The sequence below is a fragment of the Lithobates pipiens genome, unplaced genomic scaffold (genome assembly GCF_037356315.1).
Source record: "Lithobates pipiens isolate NorthernLeopardFrog02 unplaced genomic scaffold, aLitPip1_a1.2 Scaffold_8, whole genome shotgun sequence".
In the NCBI taxonomy this organism is placed as follows: Eukaryota; Metazoa; Chordata; class Amphibia; order Anura; family Ranidae; genus Lithobates; species Lithobates pipiens.
The window spans coordinates 582,546,922-582,572,393 of NW_027507903.1; the positions used below are offsets into that span (position 1 = coordinate 582,546,922).

Below are 25,472 nucleotides of genomic sequence, written 5' to 3' on the forward strand. Positions count from 1 at the left end.
TCCGTATAACCGTTATAGATGCGGTCCTTGCTTCTTCGCTCATTTCATATTCTAGCCCAAGTCTATTTAAATAATTGCATAGGTGGGGTATTAATATTTTCTTAAATTTCTTGAAATAGTATACAGTAAACCCGTCCGGGCCCGGACTTTTACCCGAGGCAGAATCCATTAGAACCTTTTCCAATTCTTTCTCAGAGATAGGTCTTTCTAATATTTCCATTTCTATTTCAGTAATTTTTGATAATCGCGCTCTTTCCAAATACTCCCCCATTTTTAAGTCCTTTTCTTCTACCTTTAGTCCTATTGGCTGATCCACTGCATATAATTTCTCATAATAACTCTTAAATATTTCCACAATCTCACTTGTTCCATGTACCATATCCCCTTTACTTGTCTGAATTTTCCCTATGTAATTTCTAGACTTTACCTTTTGTAATCTTCTTGCTAGATATTTAGTAGGTTTGTTATCTCCATAGTACCTATCCCTGTCTAATTGATTAAACGTTTTTTGAGTTTCCTGTTCCATCAAGGTTTTTAATTCATCCCGTTTAATTACAAGTTTTTGGAAGATTTCCTTATCTTGATTCAGGTGTTTTTTATGTAGTTGCTCTATTCTAAATATTTCTTCAATCAATATTTTAATTTTTTCCAATCTCTCTTTTTTTTTTCTAGCTCCCATTGATATCAGGATCCCCCTAATATAAGCTTTGTGGGCCTCCCATAGGTTCTGACATGATATACTCTCGGTGTTATTAATCATAAAATATTGTTCTAATTCTTTACCAATCTTCTCTTCCCCTTCTACATCCTGGATTAATCCTTCATTTAACCTCCAGGTGAAGGGCTTCCGCTCCCCACCCCTTAATCGCAGCTTCATCCTAACGGGAGCATGGTCGGAGAGTGTGACAACCTCTATCGAGGTCTCTTCGACCATTTCCAAAATTCTGTGATCTACATAGATATAATCGATCCGGGAGTACATCCTGTGCACAGGGGAATAGAACGTAAAGTCTTTCTCGTTTGGGTGCTGTATTCTCCAAACATCCACTAATTGACAGGTATGTAATTTTTGTTTTATTCTTTTTAATTGCACCTTACTAATCCCCTGTGCCCCGGATGTACTATCCAATCCCGGATCGACGCAAAAATTCAGATCCCCCATCAAAATTACTGGCCCTTTCCCAAAATCTCTTAATTTCCCCAGCAGGCCCTCTAAATATTTTGTGGGGTCCCGATTAGGGGCATAAATGTTGATCAAAGTACATTCCGTTTCTCTCAGTTTACCTCTTAGGACTAAGTACCTTCCCTCCGGATCTACCAGTCTTTCCTCTAAATTAAACTGAACCTTCCTTGAAAATCCTATAGCCACTCCCCTTCCTCTACTTGTTATCGCATCTCCGTAGTACCACACTGGGAACTCATTTGAGTATAACTTAATGTTAGCTCTATGAGAAAAGTGGGTTTCCTGTAAAAAAAATCACTTCTGCTTTATAATACCCGAGTTCCTTCAATATCTTATGCCTCTTACTAGGCGTGTTTAAGCCTTTGACATTATATGTCATAAAATTTATGGCTTGCATTTTGACTCTCTTAAATGGCTAGAGCAAAAAAAAAAACTCCTTCCTGCATCTACACCGGGCACTCCCCTCTCTACCATAGGTTTCCCTTTCTTTCCCTCCCCCCCCACCCCACCTCCTCCCCCCTTCCCTCCCCCCCCTCAAGCAACCCCACTCCCCTCGCCCCCCCAATCTTGCCCACCTCCCTCCTCCCCCCGGCCTAAATCTGGCCCTTGACTCACTGAATGGTCCGGTAATCCCGGCCATCGATAAGTCTTATAGAGTCCAAGGTAGAGAACCGTATTCAGCCTCCCCCTCCTCTCCTCTCCCCCAAGATATTACTAGGGAGAGGGAGGTGGGGGGCTGACCAACCCCCCGCCACCGCATAGGTACAATAGTGTAGCTTCACATAACTCTCTCCTTCCCTCCCAGGAACCCCCCCTCTCCCCCCGAACCCCCGGATCCCCGTCTATCCAACCCGGCAAATCCGGGACCTGGATACCCAAACTCTCACAGAATTTCAGCAACTCGTCTGGGAATCGCAACCTAGCAGTCCTACCATCTTTAGATCCTATAAGACAAGCCGGAAATCCCCAACTATAACGTATATTCTCCGTTTTCATCAGATCTACCAAAGGTTTCAACAGCCGCTTTCTGGTCAAGGTCTCTGAGGCTAGATCTGGGAAAACTTGTAGGTCTGACCCTGCATACTTTAAGGCCTCTCTCCCCTTTAGCTTTGCCCAGATCTCATCTTTATCTTCACAGAATCTAAATCTGACGATAATGTCTCGAGGCTTATTAGTCCCTTCGTTCCTTATTCTACCTACACGGTGGACCCGTTCAATCTTTGGAAATCCGTCCTCTCCTCTGCCCAGGAGTGGATTGAAAATATTTTTAATGATTTCCTTCAGGTCTTCTTGCTTTCTTTCAAGTACAGAGCGTATTCTTAAGTTTTGTCTACGATTTCTATTTTCTTGGTCCTCTAATTGATACAGGATTTTCCTCTGATCTTGATTAATTAATTTAATATGGTCTTTTACGCGTTCTAATTCCTGGGCCTGCCTTTCCACATTGGACTCCACTTCCTCCACTCTGTTCAACAGATGTCCCAGATCTCCTCGCAGTAAAGTGATTTCTGATTTTATTGCGACTTCCAGGTTTAATAGCATTTCTCTCAGCACTTGCTGTGTAATAGGCAAGTCTGCTCCCTGGTACTCCCCATCTCTACTCAGGTCCATTTCACTTTCGGTTGTCAGGTCTTCCCTTGAATGGTCTCTGGTTTTCCCATGTTTTTTATCTTGGCCCTTCTTCTTCTCTGGTTTCGGGGGTATTCCTTCCACTCCCTCCCCTTTTGGGCTTCCCCCATGGGTCAGATATTGTTTAATTGTACTATCTGTTGTATTTTTTGGGGTTTTGAGGCCCCCCCCCGCCCATTTTGTTTAGAAGATTTATTCATTTTGTATCGAGTTGATATACTTGTTTTGGATTATCTCAAAATGAATGGGTTCCGGGGTATACTCCTGGTTCAATCACCTACATTAATGCAGATCACCGCATCAATATTAGATCTTCATTCAGATAGGGCCTTCCACTATCCCTCGTATTACCAGGTTTAGAGGGGTTTTAAAGCAACCTAGGTAGGGTATGGGTCACCTCGGTACTGTTTAAAAGGATATGCCAAGTAAATTTAACCCTTTATCAGCACCCCATTAGACCAAGAAACCCCGAAGAGAGTAGTTCAACCCCGCAGTCTCACCTGACCCACTCCTTCACATCCTCATGTCCCTGTTACCAGAGAGGAAGAAAAAAAAATAGAGAACCAAAAGAGAAAGAAAAAAAAAAAGAAATAACATTTAAATGTCGCCTCTTTCCAATGCTTCTTGTTCTTTCAGGCTCTGTAGGGCTAGTTGCAGGCCATAAATTTAATATAGCTAATAACTGTGTTGCCTACCCAGGCTGGGATTTCACTCAGAGCATCAAATTAATCAACATTGCCATTGCAGTATTCACAAGCCAACTCTTGGTATGTACAATATCACTTCCTCCTGTTTTGGGATACTAAATCATCTCCTTATCAAGCAACACCAGCAATAACCACCTATCCCATTCATCACAGTCAAAACAGCCCCATCACAGTTCCCAGACTTATAGTGCTTATCTGCTCCACGTTGCTGCTTGGATCATTCCTTGGCCGGTCTTCCTCTATCGGTTTTCTCCCTCTTCTGGAGGTGTTGTGGCTGCGCAACTTGTAAACCCCGTCCAGCGACAGGTGTTTATGGGATCCGGTCGGCAAGGGGGGGGGGGGGGGATACGGCAGGGGTAAGCTCACGCCGAAATCACCGTCCTATCCGTCTCTCACGTAGCATCCGGCGGGGGGGGCGGTCTCTGGAGCGGCGGCGATTGGAAGGGGTGTCTCATCCAGCCGGAGCCTCTCACTCTCCAGCTGACCTCCGCACGACGCGCCGTCTTTCGCTCCGGCCAGCCTTACACCGCCTCCTCCCTCAGAGCCTGCGTCCTACGTCATGACGCCTGCTCAACTGCCGACATCTAGTGACATCTATACAGGGATTCTGTGCATTCTCACAGTTGTTTGATGAGCTTGGTGCCATTCCGGGAGCAAGTGATTCCATTATGTGTCATTTTAGCTTTGCTTAACCCCTTCAGGCATAAGGGTAAAACAAATGTTAATGCCTAAGCACAAATTTGTGTTAGTTAAACTGTACATATCATCACAACTACTTTGTGCATCCAGGTGAATTATATTGTGTCTTCTTCAGGACAAATTGGGCTTTCATTTGATGGTAAATGATATTTTATTTATTTTTTGATCATAAGAAAACTGGCCCAAAATAGTAAAAAAAAAAAAAAAAATGCAGCTGTGTATTTCTTATTACTACCATAACCTACCACCAAAGAAAAATACTAAATAAATTCTCCAGCTCCGGACGATCACAGCAATACCAATTATGTGTATGTTAGTTGTTGTTTGAACCCGTAGTATAGCCCAGAAACATTACTGAATCATTTAGCCTACCTCACACTGACGCTAACTGACACTGATACTAATTTAAAAAATGCTTGCCGACCGCCTCACGCAGATATACTGCAGCAGAATGGCAGTACACGCAAACTAACATACCTGTACGTTGCCCTTTAAGAGCGGTCTGCGGGCAAACGTAGCCACAGCAAGGTCGTGTGACCCGCGGACTCTATGTCTGTGGGGATACCCACGATCCTCTCATGGAGAGGAAGAACGGGGAGATGCTAATGTAAACAAGCATCAACCCGTTCTGCCTAGTGACAGTGTCACTGATCTCTGCTCCCTGTGATCGGGAGCAGAGATCAGTGACGTGTCACACGTAGCCACCGCCTCCCAACCACACAGTTAGAATCACTCCCCAGGACACATTTAACCCCCATACTGCCCCCTAGTGGTTAACCCCTTCACTGCCAGTGTCATTTACACATGAATCAGTGCATTTGTATAGCACTGATTGCTGTATAAATGACAATGGTCCCAAAAATGTGTCAAAAATGTCCGATGTGTCCACCATAATGTCACAAAATTGCTGATCGCCGCCATTACTAAGGAAAAAAAAAAAGCCATAAAACTATGCCCTATTTTGTAAATGCTATAACTTTTGAGCAAACCAATCAATAAACGCTTATTGCAATTTTTTTTTTACCAAAAATATGTAGAAGAATACGTATCGGCCTAAACTGAGGAAAAAAAAAATTATATATATTTTTGGGGGATATTTATTATAGCAAAAAGTAAAAAATAATGTGTTTTTTCAAAATGGTCGCTCTTTTTTTTATTTATAGCGCAAAAAATAAAAACCGCAGGGATGCTCAAATACCACCAAAAGAAAGCTCTATTTGTGAGAAAAAAAAAGGACGTAAATTTTGTTTGGGAGCCACGTCACACGACGTGGCTCAATTGTCAGTTAGAGCGACGCAGTGCCGAATCGCAAAAAGTGTTCTGGTCTTTGGCCAGCAAAATGGTCTGGGGCTTAAGTGGTTAAAGAAAAAACCCGCCCAAAATACACAGACTATGACCTTTGATGCTGACCTTTGAACCAACAACTAACCCTGGCACTGACCTAGATCAAACCTTAATCTAGCTATAAACAAATTCTTCCAAAAACAACCTAAAGGTAAATAGTGGCACTGAACACGCAATAACATAAACATATATATTGCGCACCCAGTGAGTAGTAGTGTATAAAAATTAACATAAAAAGAAAGTCAATAATAAATTATGTCCAATTCTGGATAAATAATCAATGATAAATAGTCAGTTGATTAGGTGACGTGACGCCACACCACATGATAAAAAAAGGGGTCTCCACTTCCCCAGTTGGACGTACACTCAACGACACTATTTGCCTCACACTCTCATGTTGTGGATATCCCAGCAATTGATCCAAGCATCCAAAGACCAGTAGGTATCGTTTGTCCCCATCATCTTCAGGGTCCCAAAATCATAGCTGTGGGTTCAGCAAACTTGCCAACTCCTGCGACAAGGGCACCGCCTTTGTCTCTGTACAGGCTCTCACTGGTCAACCTGAAGGCCAGAGTCGAGTAAAGCTGCAACCCGGATGTCCTGCAGAGCTGACTAGAAGGGAGACACACCGGGAAGGAACTGTTTCTGGTCACAGTGAGTACAGATCTGTGTCAAGGGGCCTGTCCTGTGAGTGTCATCACTTCAAGCTAGTAGAGTCAGTGGACAGGTGTCAACCAAAGTGAGTGTCCAGAAGATCTATAGTTTCATCAAGTCTGCTGCGAGAGCAAGCAAAGGACTTATTCTCCTATACAAGTGCAGTATGGTATAGCAGAGAGGCTATCTAGTTCATTCTGAAAAGGCCTAGTGAGAGTTGTCCTCATCCGTACCTAGTTGGAGTATCCCACTAATCCCTTCTCCTATCCAAGTTCCACCAATAAATAATAAAAAAATAAAAAAATACCCTAGACTGATCATTGGATAACGAGCGGATGAGAGTGCAGGTGGTCGAGTGAAAAATACCAAGTAACTGGCTGCATGATAATAAGCAGGAGGCCCAGCAAAGTCTACATATAGCAACCCCCACGGTTGTGGCACAATTATATATTTTTAAACACAGTTGTTTTTATTCTCTCAGCAAGGACAGAGAAAGAGATACAATGTATCTTTTCACTCCATTCAAAGAGAGAGAAACACAGGGGTGGGCTTCACAGTGACTGATCGCTGTGATAGCCAATCAGAAGCTGTCACAGCGATCAGGTGACCCAGAACCAGGAGTTCCAAGCATTAATCGTTAGTACGGGACCCGGAGCTCACGTCGAGACAAATCTGCATATATGGGGCCCCCACGGAAAAAATCCCAGTTCAGTGGGGATGCAAATATGTGTACTGTCGGTGTAATAAAGAAGTTTGTTGCAATACTAGGGCATGCACTTCCCTGGTCCATTGTTTTTTGTTTAGACTGTCCACAGTCCTTGTTCCAAGGAATAGCTGCAAAGACCCTGATACAGTAAAGGCTGCAACACTGGTTTGGAGCTTTTTTGGGTAGTCACACCTGAGCATGAGAGAGTGGGATTAATAGTTACATAGATTGAAAAAGTCCATCTAGTGCAACCATAAAAAATAAAATAAAAAATATGATACAATCCCATATACCCACAGTTGATCCAGAGAAAGACGAAAAAAAAAAATTAATGGTGGTCTTGTTAATTAAAACTGTGATTTTTGTGATTAACTATTTCCTGCCCGCCCACAGTAGTTGTACTGTGGATGGGCAGCAGCTCCAGGCCGGACTACGTACCTGTACACCACTGCCTTTTTCCGGGTTCAGGGCCCACATGCGCTACCCCTGCTGTGTTTGGACACAGCATGAGTTTAGCAGCTAATTTCAGCCAATGATTTTGGCTGAAGTCAGCTGATTGGCTGTGGCCAGTCACAGAGTTTTGTGTATACAAAAAACAGAGAACTCTGTGTACAGGGAACAACAGGGAGAAAAAACAGACAGATAGTAAAGTAAAGGCAACACACATTACTGACCACTTGGGCAGCTGTAGCCCAGGACCAAACACTGATGAAATGGTACCTTTAAGAAAGTGGAGGTATTGCAGCTGCAGATGAGAGACATTCCAGTTGGCTGGGCTTGTTACTTTTACTAGCACCCAACCAGAAGAAGAAATTCCTGTGCTGCAGTCATCCCCCTTTCAAGAGGCTCCACGCTTTGAGTCTCTGTCAGAAGACATGAAGGAGTCAGCATGGTTCACTGATGGTTCAACCATAGTCACCTCGTCTGAGCGTAAATGGACAGCAGCAGCCTACAACCCAAGTACAGACTGAGTCCTGCAGGAGAACAGAAATGGAGGGACCAGTCAGTGTGCAGAGTTGAAAGCTGTACTGATGACTCTTCAGGAGGATCCTTCTTCCCATGTCACTATCTACACTGATAGCTGGGCGATCTTTAAAGGACTGACAACTTGATTGCCCACATGGAAGTCCAATGAATGGATGATTCATGGAAAGGTGGTGTGGGGAGGCAAGGAAGTCTGGGACTACATCTGGAAGGAAGCTCGCTCCCACACCATAAAAGTGGAGCATGCTGACGCACATGTGCCCCTGGTCCTAGACTTTGGCGATTTTATCTGCCGCTCTGTTATAGTTCTCAAAGTGAAGGCAGTTGTGCCAATTGATACTGTCTTCATGAACCTGGCAAACTGGGCCCACAGGCAATCTGGATGTTTGGGGCAGAAAGCGACATATGAATGGGCACAGCAGAGAGTAATGCCCATATCCATGGACATGATAAAGACCGTAATAGGGAACTGTACAGTGTGTGGAGAAGTACAACAATAGCTATTACAAAAGTACTTCACTGGGTCGATTAAGAGGGGTGAGAGGCCTGCAGAGATTTGGCAGATGGACTTCATCGTTCCCCTGCCCCAGGGAAACAATGGACTGAGGTATTGTTGCACTGCAGTGGACACCTATTCAGGGCTTTTGCTTGTTCACTCTTGCAAACATGCAGATCAAGCTGCAATGCTTCAACTGCTCCAGAAACTTGTCGTTGCTTATAGTTGTCCCAAACATGTCCAAAATGATAAAGGCTTACACTTCACTGGATCAACAGTACTGCAATGGGCCAAAGATTCTGGAGTGTACTGGTTGTGCCACCTATACCATTCACAGGCAGCTGGTTTGATTGAAAGATACAACAGGCTATTAAAGGACCAGATACGCAAACTTACACCCACACATACACTAAGGGGGTGGTATTGAGTAGTGATGGGAGGTCCGGATCTTTTAACTGAATCGGTTCATTTCGAACTACTCAGTGAAATGAACCGATTCAATGAACCGATTCTTCGGTTCTTCGGTTCACTTGCTGAGTCTACTGACAAGCAAGTGAACCGAAGCTCTGACTCAGCCTTCTTAAATGATTAGAATCAAAAGAATGATTCTTCTCAGAAGGCTGGCAGGTCCTGGGGAGGTTTTATTTGCATTTAGTTCCTTGCTAGTAGCACAATCCTATTATTCTGTCAGATCAGCCGCGTCATCAATTTTGGTGACACATAAAGCTGTGAAAATGAAAAGCGGATTTTTGTGCATATGATGGGCTAACTACACAGCTAACATTGCTAGACATATTTTTCCGTTCTCTTTACAGCGCATGCACAGGAAAAATGATTGTATTTTACTTCCATGTGCAGGCGAAGTATCCACGGTAGTAAAATCCCATCGTTAGGCTCCTTTCACACTTGTGTGACTTGAAAGTCATGCAATTTTTGCCACGATTTTTACCGTGACTTTGATGCGATTTTGATGTGACTTGAAGGAATACTTATATAATCTTGAGGTCTCTGCCTCAAGTCGCATCAAAATCGTACCAAAGTAGTGCAGTAACTACTTTGAAGTCGCTGTGACTGGAAGACCCACAGATATGAACGGTACTCATTGGAAATCTTGGGGTACGACTTGTCATGCGACTTTGTAGTCCCAAGTTGCATGATAAGTCACACAAGTGTAAAAGGAGCCTCATTATGCACTGTAAAGACTACGGACAAATCTGATGGCAGCAATCTTACCTGTGAAGTTGGCCCATCAGAATGCAGAAAATACACACAAAAACACGCTTTTCATTTACACGACTGTTTGGGCATCACCAAAAGTCGCAATATTGGCTGCTCCTATAGATCGCTTGATCTGACAGAACACCTGCTACCCAGGTTACTGAGCACAATCCTATACTCATATAATCATATACCAGACCCCATATGCAATAAAGAGAACCTGTCACTTCAACAAACGATCACATAGGGGCTTGTTAAGTGAAAAAAATGTATAAAATAAAAACTAAAACCATCCCCACCAACCCTGATATCTGCATGTGAATAAATGTTTTTTTTTATCGTAATTATCCAGTACTTTCAAATAGTTTTATATTGTTCTATTAAAAACTGTTGATTTTTTTCCTATTTTGTCTGTGTTATTTTTTATACCACTATTTAAAAATGGTCATGGTTGGAGGAATTAAAATAAATAATAATCTAAGGATCCAGGGGGCATAGAAATCTCAGGACCAGAACGCAGAAAAATATTACCATAAAGCAGGATAAAATGTATTTTTGTGTTATAAAAATTAGACAGCTCTCTCATTCAGTTATATAGCTACTAAATTAGACACATGTCCCAGAAGGCATTCCTGTCCTTCTTAACATGAATATCTTCTTTAGCATAAGCCAACTAAATATTAAAGGGTTAAATAATTAATCTGAATGAAGATATCTTCTTATCCTGACTCTGTCCTCTCTGTCTATAAAGCAGTCTGTAAGTGTGCTACTGCTAGCTGATCATTGATTTAGTGTAGTGTTTTCTACTGGTGGTGACTCATGGTTCTTTTAGTGTACTGTGTTCTAAAAACTGATATGATTCTTTCACTCGGTAACTTGTACGATTCTTTCACTCGGTAACTTGTACGATTCTTTAACTCGGTAACAAGTACGATTCTTTAACTCGGTGTACTGTTCGATTCTTTAACTCGGTGTACTGTGAACTCCTGGCTCTTGTTTTAAGTTTGTATCCAGTTCCTGAGTGTCACTGTGCTTAGAGTCAGCTAATTGGTTGCAGGGAGGGGCGGAGCTCTCTCACTCTAGGATCATATTACCACTGCCAGCTCTGCTGCTCTGCTATGTACTGAGTGCAGAGTGAACTGTTTCAAACGAATCAGTTCACTGAAAATAATCGATTCATCCAGTTCACTAAAAAGAACCGATTCAAAAGAACGATTCGTTCATGAACTGGACATCACTAGTATTGAGGTCTTCACACAGGCATGCACGTTGTTAAAGTCTAGGCCAATAGCCAAAAGCACACCATATGAGAGGATGGTTAAAGCGAGGCACAGATTCCACAGATGGAGTGCAGAATTCAGTATTTACATAAGGTTCCTGAAAGAAAAGGGCTTAACAGGTATCATGTTACTGCTTCCCATGAACCAAGAGTGAGGTATCTGAAGCTAAAGCCTATCTAGGAATTAGAGGGAATCTGGCAGGAAGGTTTGAGGTTATATTTGCATTGGCAGATGAAGCTTTAGGACAGTGGTTAGGACTCTGATTGGTTAGTGGATACCTCTCAGCAAGAGTGGAAAGTGAGGCTCTATAACATAAAACCTTCCAAAATAAACAGCAATGATCTTGTGGGAAATATCAGTATATTTCCTCTCCTCCCTATCAATGTTCTTTGGGAGGGTCAGAAGTGGATACAGGCAAAGTGTTGGTCAGAGATCCAGGCAGGAAGCTAGTTAGAAGAGAGATTTAGCTGAAGGGCCAGGCACTTCTGTTCATGTATTATTAGAAGGAACAGATAATCCGCTTTGTTTTCCACTCCACAGGCTGTCTCCAATTTAATCCATAGAAAGACCAGAGAAAAGTGGTTACATGATGGACAGAATGATGGAAAACCACAAGAGCTGTGGAGAGCAAGGCCTTTGATGTATTACAAGCCTGGACTAGTTTCTAAAGAACTTTAGGTCCTTTTCAAACTGATAGCGCTCCGTGTTAGTGGTAAAGTGCCACTCGTTTTAGCAGTGCTTTACCGTAGTTTTAGAGGCGTTGCCGAAGCGCTTTGCAGATGCTTTGCTTTGCTCCTCCACCACCCCAAACATGCTGCTTGCAGGACTTTTTTTAATGTCCTGCAAGCACACCGCTCCAGTGTGAAAGAACTCGGTCACACTGGGGCTGCAGGGGAGGCATTTTTCAGGTGCTTTACAGGTGCTATTTTTAGCCCTTTAGCGCCTGAAAAATGCCTCCAGTGTGAAAGGGGTCTAAGAATGGACTTTCTAATGAATTTTAGCCAAACACTAAAACACCTTCTCAGGGGAAGAAATATGGGGAGAATTGCATTCAAGGCAAATGTGTGTTTAGTATTGTTATTAGTCTATAAGAAGTCTGAGAGAAACATCAAGGACGGAATGTGTTACGTTTGATATAAAATATGTTATATGAATGATTTTTCTATAAGACCGGAATGATCTGTTTAGATAGAAACAGAAATCAGGTTACTGTTGAGTTTGTTTGAGGGTGCTTCTCAAACTAACGCCTTGGCAACAAGTACACAGGCTGTCCTAAACAATGGGAACTGTTGACAGTTGGAACAGTCGGTTGTTAAAGCGGGAGTCCACCGGGACTCCGCGTTTTTTTTTTTTTTTTTAAAGCCAGCAGCTACAAATACTGCAGCTGCTGACTTTTAAAATAGTGACACTTACCTGTCCAGCGCGCCCGCGATGTCGGCACCCGAAGCCGATCGCTAAGTCATCTGTCGGGTCCTGCCGCCGCCATCTTGGGTATGGGAATCAGGAAATGGAGCCTTTCAGCTTCATTTCCCGGTTCCCTACTGCGCATGCGCGAATTGCGCTGCGCAATAAGGACGCTCCCCGCTGCCTCTGGGATCTGTGTGTTTCCCAGCAGGCAGCGGGGCACTTGCGGGAAGGGGCGGGCACTTGCGGAAAGGGGTGTAAGTTACGCCCCTTTCCGCAGAGAGCTGTCCCGGAAGTGGGTGCAGTTACCTGGATTATCCAGGTAACTGCACCCTCCTCCCCCCTGAAAGGTGCCGATTGTGGCACCGGAGGGGGGAGGGTTCCGATGAGCGGAAGGTCCACTTTAGGGTGGACCTCCGCTTTAAGGTAAACATGTTTGTAACTGTTGTCAACAAAAGTCCAAATCAAAGCCAGGAGCAGAGATTGATAGAGAGAGGGAGACTTCATCATGCATAAGAACCAGGACGGTCTATAACCAGCCAAGAAGATACCTAAAGATGCTTTTGCCTGATTCTCCAGCAACTGCTTAAAGCCGAGTTCCACTCGTTTTTCTATTTATTTCCAGGTATATACGTGCTATCAATATTAAATGAATATAAGAAATGATTAGTTAATAGGTGCTGGATTTTTAAAATAATTGAATTTTTTGAAAATATTTTTTTTTTGGAATATCAATACATACTTCCACCTTTTTAATGATTCCACAGGACCGACTGTCCCATCCCAGTGTTTCCTCTGATCTTTTTCATGCCCATCTAGTGAGGTCAGGGGAATGCTGGGCCCTTTCCACTTGGAGCACAACATCTAAAAGGTGTTCCGGCATAGATGTTAAAATACCAACTTACTTTGGGAGCTTTTGAGGTCAAGAAACCATTCGACATGCCTATCTTGTTCTATTGCTTTTAACTATAAACATCATGGAATGTCTGTCTAATACTCTACCTTAAATACATAAGCGCAATGTATAGAAATTCGCACAATTTATGTGGATATATAATATATAATTGTTTGTTTATTTGTTTCTTGAATAGAAAAGTTTTTTGCTAAAACACTCACCCCTAAAGGAGAGGTGAGCGCTCCGAAACGCGTAGGGTATCTAAGCATTGCGGATTACTGTACTATATATATATATATATATATATATATAGTCCACCACTATGAGGGGGCACATTCGGTTATACAGGCTCAATGGGTGATGGAGTAGTCTCTATTCTATTTCATACTCACCACTGTGGATAGATGGTTTCTGAGTATATCTGATTACAGTTCTTTTTCCTAAATAGACTACTATCAATTGTAACCTCTGCCTCTTAATGGGCTCCCATGCCCTCCAGGGTGGGTCATCTTTCCTTGGGCCCTGGCAATCCAACGCCTCTTGGTAAGACAACTGAACATTGGGGGATTCACAACAGATGCTTTATTTACAAAACAGTAAATGCTACTATATGTATATATAAAGTACTCTTATTTGCTTACTGTATTTTGTGACTAATATGTATTTTCTCTACTTTCATAGTTATGTGATATTTATAATTTATAATCACCTTTTAATCACCATCTAACTGTAGAGGGCTCCTGAAGAAGCGGCTAATGTAAACCCCCAAAACATGTAGTGCAAAAAAATATACAGATGGTATCTACGTTCTAGTTCTCACGATATGGTGCAACTACAGGCATACCCCACTTTTAAGTACACAATGAGGTTTATTTACTAAAGCTGGAGAATGCAAAATCAGGCTCACTTCTGCATAGAAACCAATGAGCTTCCAGGTTTTATTACCAAAGCTTAAAAGCTGAGGTCAGAAGCTTATTGGTTTCTATGCAGAATTGAGCCTGATTTTGCACTTTCCAGCTTTAATAAATAAACCCCATTTTATGCTGTAAATTTATCATCATATGTCTTTTTGTAAAAAATGTCTTTAAATATTTTACTTCTGACTGTTCAGCATCAGTTGATTCAGGGTACCATTAAAGTCCAACATAGCCGGGGGGGCGTGGCCAAGATGTCGGCGTGAGCAGACGTGCTTCCCGGAGCTCTGCTAGAGACTGATCCTAATACATCCTTACACCCGTGATACCGACTGCTGGCTGGTTGTCTGACCCCCCCTATGCTGTCCCGTTCTTCGGCGGGACACAAGGGAGGTAGGAGGACTCGGTTTCCCCCTGGGTCACCGGCGCTAGACGCTCCGGAGACTAGTGGAGCGGGAGGACCACGCGGCCATTCCAACATGGCGACGCAGACCGCGCCGGCGGAGGCTGTTGCATCTCCCCTCCCGGGCATTCCTGAAGTGATGGCTGCGATAGCGGCCTGTCAGACGGCGCTGACGGGTAAGATGGAGGCGGTGCAGACGGAAGTCGGCCTGATTAGGCAGGACCTGGACAAAATCCGTTCGAGGCTGGGAGTAGCGGAGCAGCGGGTGGGCCAGGCAGAAGATGTGCTGGCGGAGCACTCGGTGGCGATCCGGACCTTACAGACTAAGGTGAGGACCTTGGAATTCCGTGCGGAGGACGCCGAGAACCGCAGCAGGCGGAACAACCTGCGGATCGTCGGCCTGGCGGAGGGGATGGAGGGACAGAACCCCACTGTGTTTGTGGAAGACCTTATCCGTTCCCTATTCCCAGGGGCGCAGCTGTCCCCCTACTTCACGGTGGAAAGAGCTCACCGGGTCCCTCCGCAGAGGGGCCCGGCGGGGAGCCCCCCGCGCACCCTCATCCTGCGCTTGATGAATTTTAGAGACCGTGATGAGGTGCTCAGAGCGGCAAGGCTGTTGAAGGAGGTCAAGTACCAGAATTCTAGACTGCTGTTTTTTCCTGATTACACCATGGAGACTCAGAAACAGCGACGGTCCTTCGACGCGGTCAAGGCTTCTATGAGAGCTAAAGGGATCAAGTACAGTATCCTCTTTCCAGCGAAACTGCGTGTGGTGGATGGCGAGACTGTCAGATTCTTTACTAATCCCAGAGATGCTGCCTCTTGGTTGGAGACACTACCTGGCTGACTACCATGCTTACTTACTCCTGGCTGCTGAGTCTGATAAGGTTGTTCTGCCTTTTCTTCCTCCTTTGTTTTTTCTTAGTTTTTTTTTTCTGCGCTGGGGTAGAGGAGAACCGCCCTGGGAGGAATGTTTCTAGTGATATTCACAGACTGGGACTGTTTGGGGGGGGGGGGTGGGTTGGCTGAGGGGCCCTGGCCATTGATCCGACATGGATTACTGACAATTTGGATTGGGGGGGGGTTGTTGATTCCCCTCCCTCCCTTCTTTTCAGTTTTTCCCCTTTTTTTCTTCCTTCTCCTCCGTCTGATGCCTTTCCTTGGGCTGGGGCCCCTGGTTGGGGGGGTTGTTGACATATCCTCCCCACCATTACCTTCGTCCGGCTGGGAACCGGTGGACTGTTGGCGTGGGCCTCTCGCGACTTGTTCACCCTGCATGATTGATGGGACTTCAATGCTCAGGACTGTGCCATGTGCGGTAGTTGGGTACACTTTAATTGCTATGACTGCTGTGCTCTAGCAACTCTTAAGGGGGGGGTTAAACGTGCCGGTGGCAGGTAAGGATAGTGGTCTCCCCCTCTGTGTATATGAGGTGAGGGGGGGCTGCGTCCTCCTGACGGTCTGGTGCACACCTACCTGAGTAAGTTGCTCACAAAACCTTAGGGGTTATTTTGCTGTTTGGTTTGGGGATCTATGCAGGACTCCACTGTTGGGGGTCTGCGGGGTGGGGGGCGGGGAGGTCGGCCATTGCTGATCAGTTTTGGTTTTGGTTCTGTTTAGGTTTGGGTTTTATGTTTGCTCTTTTTCACGGTTTATTGACACATGTACAATCCTATTATGGGGGGTGGAGTATGGTCTCAGGGTTCACCAGTATTAATCAGGAGGGCCTCGCGGCCTGTGTGTATGTAAGAGCCGGGGCACCCTCGGGGGCGGGATGGTTGTTTCTATGGGGAGGGGGCTATATGACTGAATCCGGGAATCTATTTTCAATTGTTTTCAGATATGGCTGAATTTTCTGTTCTCTCCTGGAACGTGAGGGGTCTGAACTCTGCGGTCAAGCGCTCGCTGGTGTTTAACTTTCTACAAAGATACTCTCCGCATATTTGTATCCTCCAGGAGACACATTTGGTGGGCTCCCGAGTGCTTGGCCTCAGCAGAGTGTGGGTTGGCCATCACTATCATGCCACCTACTCGAGTTACTGTAGGGGGGTGAGTGTGCTTGTTCACAGATCCCTTGCGTTCCAGCTCCATGAGTTAAAAACGGATCCGGGGGGCAGGTTTGTTGTTTTGCATGTTACTATTGCGAATGTGGAGTATGTCCTGGTGGGTATATACCTGCCTCCCCCTGCAAATACTGATCTTTTGTTTGTCATAATGAACTTAGTCAAAGTATGGCATAGAGAATGTCTTGTTGATAGGGGATTATAATATGGCCCCGTCCCCGGAGCTAGATAGGCTCCACCGGCCCTCTCGTGAGACTCCGGGTCTGACACGGTGGGCTGATACTTTTGGGCTGGTGGCTGTCTGGCGCCACTTTCACCCCTCGGGCAGAGAATTTACTTGCCATTCCACCACATTTCGCACCTTCTCCCGTATAGATCTGGGGTATGTTTCGCGGGCTATGCTGCACCGTGTGGTGGGAGTGCGGATTCTGCCCAAGGGGGTGTCTGATCACGCTCCCCTCCTCCTTGGGGCCCCCTTTGGGCTCCCTTTGCGGAGGGGATCGTGGAGGCTGTCGGGGTATTGGATAGCGGACTTGGGGTTCAGGAGGATATGCCGGAGGCCTTGTGTCACTACTGGTTGGATAATGCGGACTCTGCGGAGCCCTTGGTGGTCTGGGATGCGTTCAAGAGCTGGCTGAGGGGGGAATACACTTCTAGAATTGTCAGGTGTCGCACACGGTCTGTGCAGCTGCTGGAGGAATTGGAGGGGGTGTTGAGGGAAAAGGAGAGTAGTCATGTGGCGGACCCCACCCCCCCTAGATATCGGGAGTGGCAAATGGCACTTCGGGCGGTCGAGCTGCATAGGATGGACTTGACTAAGAAGTCTATGCTGGGCACTGCTCAGAAAATTTTTGAGTATGGGGATAAAAATGGGAAGATGCTCTCTTGGTTGACCCGGGATCATTCTGCCAGTGCCCATATTGGTGGGGTTAGGGACGAAGGAGGGACCCCTATCACGGACCCGGAAGGGATCCTAGATAGGTTTGTGCGATATTATAGCGCCTTGTATTCCACTAGGGTGGATTATAGTGACTCGGCTCTCCTGGCCTTCCTGGATGGGGTGGAACTTCCCGCTCTATCCCGGGAGGCGGCAGACCGTCTGGAGGAGGACATATCGTTGGAGGAGGTACAGGTGGCAATGGCCCAAATGCAGGTGGGGAAGTCCCCCGGGGCAGATGGTATCCCCGTTGAATTTTATACTACTTATCAGGAGTTGGTGGCCCCTAAACTCTTTCTTTATTTGCCCAGTCCCTGGAGAGGGGGTTGCTCCCCGACTCCATGTCAGAGGCAATTATAGTGTTGGTGCCCAAGCCGGGTAAGGATCCCGAGGACTGTGCGTCGTACCGCCCGATATCCTTGATAAATGTCGATGCCAAATTGCTGGCCAAGGTCTTGCCGAATCGGTTGACGCAGGTCCTGGAGAGCCTTGTCCATGTGGACCAGACGGGGTTTATGCCCGGTAAGGGTACCGACATTAATCTACGGCGTCTTTTCCTTAATTTGACTATTCCCCATGATAACGCAGGAACCAGGGTCATTGCCTCCCTTGATGCCGAAAAGGCATTTGACTCATTGGAATGGGGATACCTATGGGAGGTACTCCGCAGATATGGGTTCGGTCCCCATTTCCTGAGGTGGCTGCAGCTGCTTTATAAAAGACCCAGAGCGCGGTTGCGAATTAATGGTAGGCTGTCGGGGGCGTTTCAATTGGAGAGAGGTACCCGTCAGGGCTGCCCCCTCTCCACCTCGCTATTTGCGCTGGCGCTGGAACCTCTGGCGGTGGCCCTGAGGGCCTCCTCGGGGGTGGAGGGGCTTAAAATTGGCCCCCTTGAGGAGAAGGTGTCACTCTACGCCGATGATGCTCTGCTCTATTTGAGGGATGCGGACTCCTCCTTACGAGCGGCTCTGGAAATTTTTAATGTGTTAGGTCGTTTTTCTGGGGTCAGAATAAACTGGACCAAATCCGTCCTGTTTCCTCTGGACCCAGGGTCGAGGGCGGCTGCAGCGGACACTCAACTCCAGTGGGTCAGTGAATTCAAATATCTCGGGATAGTGGTGGGCAGTGATCCGACGCACTACTACGATCTTAACTTGAAACCTGCCCTCCTTCAGCTGAAGGCTAGATGTGCCTCCTGGGGGAAGCTTCCCCTGAATTTGCTGGGTCGCATTAACCTGTTAAAAATGGTGTTCCTCCCTAGGTTCCTCTATTTTTTTAGGAACTCCCCCGTTTTGTGCTTTTTTTGCCGATCTCGATAGCTGTGTTGGGTCCTTTATTTGGGGGGGGGGCACCACCCCCAGAATTGCAAGGTCCACTTTGTGTCTGCCTGTGCGATGTGGAGGGCTGGCTCTACCCAACTTCAGGGTCTATTACTGGGCGGCGATCCTTGTGTCGGTCCGTTGGTGGTTTGCCCGTTCCAGGACAAACGCTGCGGTCTGCATTGAGACAGCTGGGGTGGGTTCTTTAGATGATTTTGCCAACTTAGTATACAAAGGCCCTGGTGCACGTTCAGTGCTTCCGCTTCCGACTAGAACGACACTCAAGGTGTGGGGGGTGGCCAGGAGACGGTTTATTAAGCCGGGAGTTTGGTCTCCCCGACAGCCGTTATGGGAGAACCCTGGGTTCCCGCACTTTCGGACGGTGCCTGATCCGATGGTGTGGGTGCGTCATGGGGTGCGGACGTTGGGGGACATTATCACGGGGGGCAGACTGGGGGCGTATGGGGAACTTGCTACTAAATTTAATTTGCCCGGGTGGATGTACTTCCGTTACCACCAACTGAGACATGCAGCCAGGGCGCAGCTGCCAGTAGTTACGAGCCTTTCTATGGATCCTGTGGAGGAGCTACTATCTCTGGACCAGCTCTCCAAGCCTCTCTCGTCCTTATACACCTTGCTACTCAGTGTGGACTCTCCTAAGATGGAGAAATTGTGGGAGGCTTGGCAGAGGGACATTGTCACGTACCTGGTGGAGGGAGCCCGGAATGCAGGGAGCGGCCTCTCGTAAGCCTCTGGCTCGAGATTCCCTGGAAGTGGGGACAGGGATTCTAGAGTTCAGAGGGCAGAAGTGCCGAGCTGGTGAAGAGTAGAACTGGCCCTGGAGCTGACGGCAGACAACGGCAGGCACAGGTGGTCAGTCTGGAACAGCTGGTAGGCAGGCAGCAGCTGGCAGCGGGTACAGATGGTCAGACTGGAACAGCTGGCAGGCAGGCAGCAGCAGGCACAGGTGGTCAGACTGGCACAGCTGGCAGGCAGGCAGCAGACAACAGCAGGCTCAGGTGGTCAGACTGGAACAGCTGGCAGAAGAAGCGAGGTCAAGGTACAAGCCGGGTCGGTAACAGGCGGGCAGCAACGGTACACAGGAGAAGGCAGAAGCGTGGTCAAACAGTCCGAGGGTCAAAGGCTGGCAGCAAGCAGGAGTCGTCAGGAACAGGCCGGGTAGCAAGGAACAGGAACAATCAGGTAAGCAGGAGGTAGAGTAACCGGAACGCTGTAGACTGGACAGCACAGAGGCACTGAAACGGATTCCTTAAGTAGCCCTTTGGGCGCCAAGAACGGTCGCACGGCGTGCCTGCGCGCGCCCGCGTGAAACCGTGCAGCCGTTCGTGACCCCGCGCACCCGCGTGCGCCCGTTGGTACCATCGCGCACCCGCTCGTTCGCAGCATCGCGCACCCGCGTGCGCCCGTTCGTAGCTACACGCACCCGTGTGCGTCCGTTCGCGCCAACGCGCGTCCATGGGTACCTGTTAACTCTCAACGAGGGGATTCCGTGGGTAGGCCTTCCATGAACCACTGGATTCTGGAGAAGACCATGACAGACATTCCCGCCCTGGAGAGAGAGGATTGGAATGACTGCTTTGAGGATAGTCTTGGCCTGGTGATTTCCTCCAGGGATAAGGTGATACAGACCAAGTTTCTACATAGAGTATATTATACTCCGCAACGGTTGCACAGGCTGGCTCTGTGGGAAGACATCATTAACAAGGCCCTACCGTTATACAAAATGACATATATTAGCAGGAAGTGCCCTAGGAAGTTTGATGGCATATGGCTGCCCTGGACGGGAGGTGATAGAGAGGGTTTATAGGAATAAGAACTACTACCGCTAGATCCGTGGGTTGGTCCTCCTCCCTTTACCCCCCCCCCCTTCCTTCCCTTGTCTTTCCCTTCCATGTCCCCACCCATTGCCCCTTCCTCTTCCCTTGGTCTTCCCCTTTCCTCCCTACCCCCCCTTTTTTGTGGGGTTTATGAGGGTACAGTGGCTACCATATGGCATTATCTGTTCCGTGATATCTGACTGTCCACTGCCCTCGCAGGGTACTGTCGGGGAAGGTTGTATAACATATATTGTATCCCACGTGGACCGTACTGTATTCCAATTTCCTTTCGTTTGCTGTGTGTTTGTACATTGTTTTTTGTTTTTTTCTGGATTGTAACCTGTGTGTCTAATATCAATAAAGCGAACTTTATTCACCGTGAAAGTCCAACATAGACTCTTCCCTCCTATCTATACAAATTGATGGGAGAAAGGTACCATAAATAATATTTTTATTGTCATGGCACTTCTTTATAATAGTGTTTTATATGCATATATCCTAAAGACCAAGTGGAATACTGCTCTATATGCATATGTCCTAAAGACCACGTGGAATACTGCTCTATATGCATATGTCCTAAAGACCAAGTGGTATGTTTTTCTTTTTGTTGTGTAGAGCAACTGTGGATTTATTTTCCTTTGTACCATTTGAAAATGATAAAGAATTAATAAAGGAGAGGTTAGGTGTTAAGTTGGGAAAGGCATCCTGGCACACAGGAAAGGATGATAGGAATATAAATAAATGTTCATACAAGCAGCTTGTCCCGCCTGCATTTCAGCAGGTGGGTTATTTCTCAAATGTTGTGAACCCTGGCAAATTAGCTTGAAGAGTATGTCAGCAATTATTACATTAAAGGGAATCTGTCATTAATAAATAAAAACTAGTTCTGGTTCAGTCATGCCATTTGCAGTGAAGATGAAGAAGGTCGGTTCGGTGCTAGTATGCAGCCGGGGGTCAAAGCATATCTGCTTTCATCAGCGCCTGCTCGCTCTTTTTAATAGGGTTGTTTAAGCAGTTGTAGCTGCTTGTGAACTTTATAGAGCCCCAAGCACTACACCCATAAATCTGATTCACATCCTAAATTTCAGAACTAAAGGCCATTACCTTCATGGTGAGACTTTTCTTAAAGTCTTCCAACAGTGTTTGGTCCTTGTTGCGCTTTTTGTTTATTTTATCAATCAGAGATTGTGCTCGAAGTTGTAGAGCCTCCACATTGGCCTCCAATTCTGCAAAGCTTTGAGATCCCCTTTCAGTTCTGCTGGCTATAGCATTTGAAGTGTCTTCAGATGGCCCGGACACAGGGGTGCTGAAAGACCTGCAATGGAAAACATGATTGAAACTTTTTTTTTACCATGTGTTGTCTTTTAATTTACAATGGCACCTCAATACCAATACCACACAATAAACAAACACATCTGCCTCTCAACCAACTGCAATGCATGTAAAGAATAATAATTGGATTGCACAAAAAAAAATTACGAAGGTATGTTTATTTGGTGAATGGATGAGGTCAGATCACCCAAAAGATATGGAAACTTGTTCACACGATCGAAGGGAGAACACAGAGGATCAGCCTGATGTTCCACACCAAGATGGGGAGGTCACCACCAGGTGGGAATGACTCCACATGGAAAGAAAAAACGTAACAAGTCAGCAAAAAGCGGATCAACCAGAACTCACTAAATACAAGTGAAATAACAACATTTTCCTAAACAAGGAAGAAGGACCAACAACAAAATATGGCAAACCAACCAAGAACAATGGGGGATCCCCCAAGGAAAGCAGATCCCAAAAGGAACCTAGTATCAAGCACTAGGCAAAAAAAAGACCAACTCGTCTCCATGGGTAGACAGGAGGCCTACCATTCCCAAACCTAAAGCCTCGTACACATGCTTAGATTTTCAGACGGCCGAATGTCTGTTTTGTGGCATGCTAGTCTCATGTCGAAAGTGAAGAGGTTACTTACAATACGAAAATTTTCATACGACAGAAGACAACGTCAGAAGAGATGTAATGTGTTGAATAGTTTTGTATGAATTCTTTCGTTTCTGAGCATGCGTAGTCTTGCTGTTACAATTTTTTTTGTATGAAAACCGTACTAAGGAAACGAAAATCGGACGTTAAGTTCACATCCGACAAAAATTTATAGTCTGCACATCCAGCTTTTGGCTGTCGAAAGCACCGTACTAACAATCCGAAAATCGGCAGATAGCTCGTCGTATGAATTTTTCCATCCGATTTTCGTATTGTGTATATAGGCCCTCAAGGGTAATTGGGCATAAAACACCATTACTAAAGGAGGTTGCCTAGTCAGACAGCCAACCTTGCAAGGCAAGGTACACCAGAGAATGAACTTGTGTAAGAGTGTACAAGGGAGCAAAGGGACCCCTGAGCCCACTAAAGAACCCAAAGATTCAATCTCATATAAGTAATGTACTTGAGTTGGGATAGAGGAGTGCCTGGTGTTCAGAATATGGTGAAGATATTTGCCAGCCCACCATGAAACCACACAAATAGCGTCCAAATGGGTGATTTATTGCATGAACACAACACAAGAATAGTGCAACGTTTCGGCGCCGCGCAGGGCCCCTTCTTCAGGCATGTGATGTGTGCGGGGTGACAGTGAAAAATATCCAAAATCCAACTCGTTTCAGAGTTTTGAGACTCCTTCTTCAGGGTAATCTCTGCATATAATGTTGGTATGATCTAGAAAGATATTCATTTTTGCATCATACTACATAGCACATAGAGTTGTATATATAGCACACACTGTATGGCAGTATACATTTTGCAAGGAATGGGTTCAAAATGAGATACTCACAGAGCGTCCCAAAGCCTTGGCACGACCAAAGCATATTAAATAAAAACCACCGAACCATCCAACAGGAAGTGGGTGGGAAAAACAAACCAGGGTGGAGACTGCTAGGCAGACACTGAGACCCCCTGGCATCAAAAACAGAAGGGGAAGTGTTAATGAAGAATATAGGAATATTGATCAAAGCAACATATCATATATGTAAGAGTATATGTGGATAGACTTGCAATAAAGGATCCGTTTTTTGCAGGGCTATCCACATACTCTTACACATATTATACTGGTCCAAGAGCAGTCTCTGGCCCAAACAAATCATATAAGTAATGTAACAGATGACAAAGGTGCATGGGAGACACTGCTATAAGGGTGGGCTGATAGGATGGGACCATCAAAAGGCACTGAGGAACAGAATTAAAACATCTACTTGACACTGGGGCCTGAAGAAGAATGCTGCAGAGAGTGCCTAACCCCCGACCAGCCATGGAAGGTCCTAATCCTCCAAGGTCCACTGAAGCATCAACATCCATGGAGAGAAGGACAGGAATTTTAGCCAAAATGCTAAGAGCATTTACATGATTAAGGACATTATAGGAGAAAGAATCCAAATAACCATTCACAGGAGGCTGCTTATCAGCCAAGGAGGGAGGACCAATCTCCTAATGAAGAGACCAATGATAGTGTGTATGGGGCTTAAGCTGCAAAGGATCCTAAGGTGCACCCAAGTTCTCAAGCCTCTCCTCTCGGTGTAACTACTCCCAGTTGAAAAAAGTGAGTCTTCAGAATGGCCATGTGAGCGAAGCCAAGACTTTAGGCACAATCTACCACAGGGTTCGAGTAACTGTCCTGTCTCATGAAAGGCTTCCATTACTTCCAAGAACAAAGTCATCGCAACACCTAGATAGTGTCCGATGGCAAACAAAGTAGGAAACTCAGTCAAGCTGTGGCCCTCTGATGTGGAGGGAACTGGAAGTACAGCAATGCATGGCATTGCCCAGGAATTGAAAGAAGGAATAGACTTTTCCAGAAGCCTGAAAAAGCTGAAGGATTGTGGGAGACACTACCTGATCCTTGACAAGATCGTAGGGCTGCTTAGACCCCAAATTACAGGGAGCGGGGCTGAAGAGAACCAGGAAAAAAATAGGAAGGGTTGAGGACATTCCCCCACCACCCTAGAACTTCTAGATGGAGATAAGATGAACTCCTTACCTTACAAACAAATGGCAATCACCCAAACCTATAACTGGCCTTTGCAGCAAGGAGCACATCGAAGGGCAAAGCATGCCAAAAAACAAACAAATATTCCCAGCTCAAGACAATTGATCCTATATAACAGTTCATGTTAAAAAAAAAAAAAGGGGTTTAGTTTGCACACATTTGTAGATATATGCGTAAGCTGCAATGGCCACGGCACCCCAGTGTACTGCAGTCCAAAAAACTTGAACATTTTGAGAGTCTACCAAGCTGGAGCACATATATCATAATGGATAGATTAAGGGCAAGTATGTTTGGAGGTAAGACCTTACCTGCTAAATATACACAAAGTGCGGATCTTTTAACCACCTGCCGACCAGCCGTCATCCTTATACTTATTGCACGTTCCCGCAAATCGTCGTAGGTGTACGTAGACTCCTTTAAGGAGTTATAGTAAGCGTTCGTGCTGTACGGCAGGGGACCCGGTGAGCTCACGTCTTCCCCCTCCATCTTGGTAATCACCTTGGACACGCCACAGGTCCCAGATGATTGCCATGCCAGTCACAGCGTGCCACGCAGCTTGAGCATGTGCAGTGCGTGCCCCGCTGTGAAGCCACAGCTGGGCACCTACAGTAACAATACTGGCGCTGCAGAGAGGAGGGGGAGACTATCGTGGCTTCGTTCCCCCACATCGCTGAACCCTGGGACAGGTAAGTGTCCAATTATTAAAAGTCAGCAGCTGCAGTATTTGTAGTCGCTGACTTTTAATTTTTTTTTTTTTTTAAGCGGAACT

The 25,472-nt window shown here is 45.9% G+C and overlaps 1 protein-coding gene across 1 annotated transcript in view; it reads right to left on the reverse strand.

Moving 5' to 3' along the window:
• The window catches only part of SYCE2 (synaptonemal complex central element protein 2), a 45,225-nt gene that overhangs the window by 7,109 nt on the left and 12,644 nt on the right, over nucleotides 1-25,472 (reverse strand). The window contains exon 3 of the mRNA XM_077470311.1: nucleotides 21,778-21,988. Within this exon, the coding sequence (XP_077326437.1) occupies nucleotides 21,778-21,988 (211 nt within the window). The remainder of the gene's footprint in view (nucleotides 1-21,777; nucleotides 21,989-25,472) is intronic.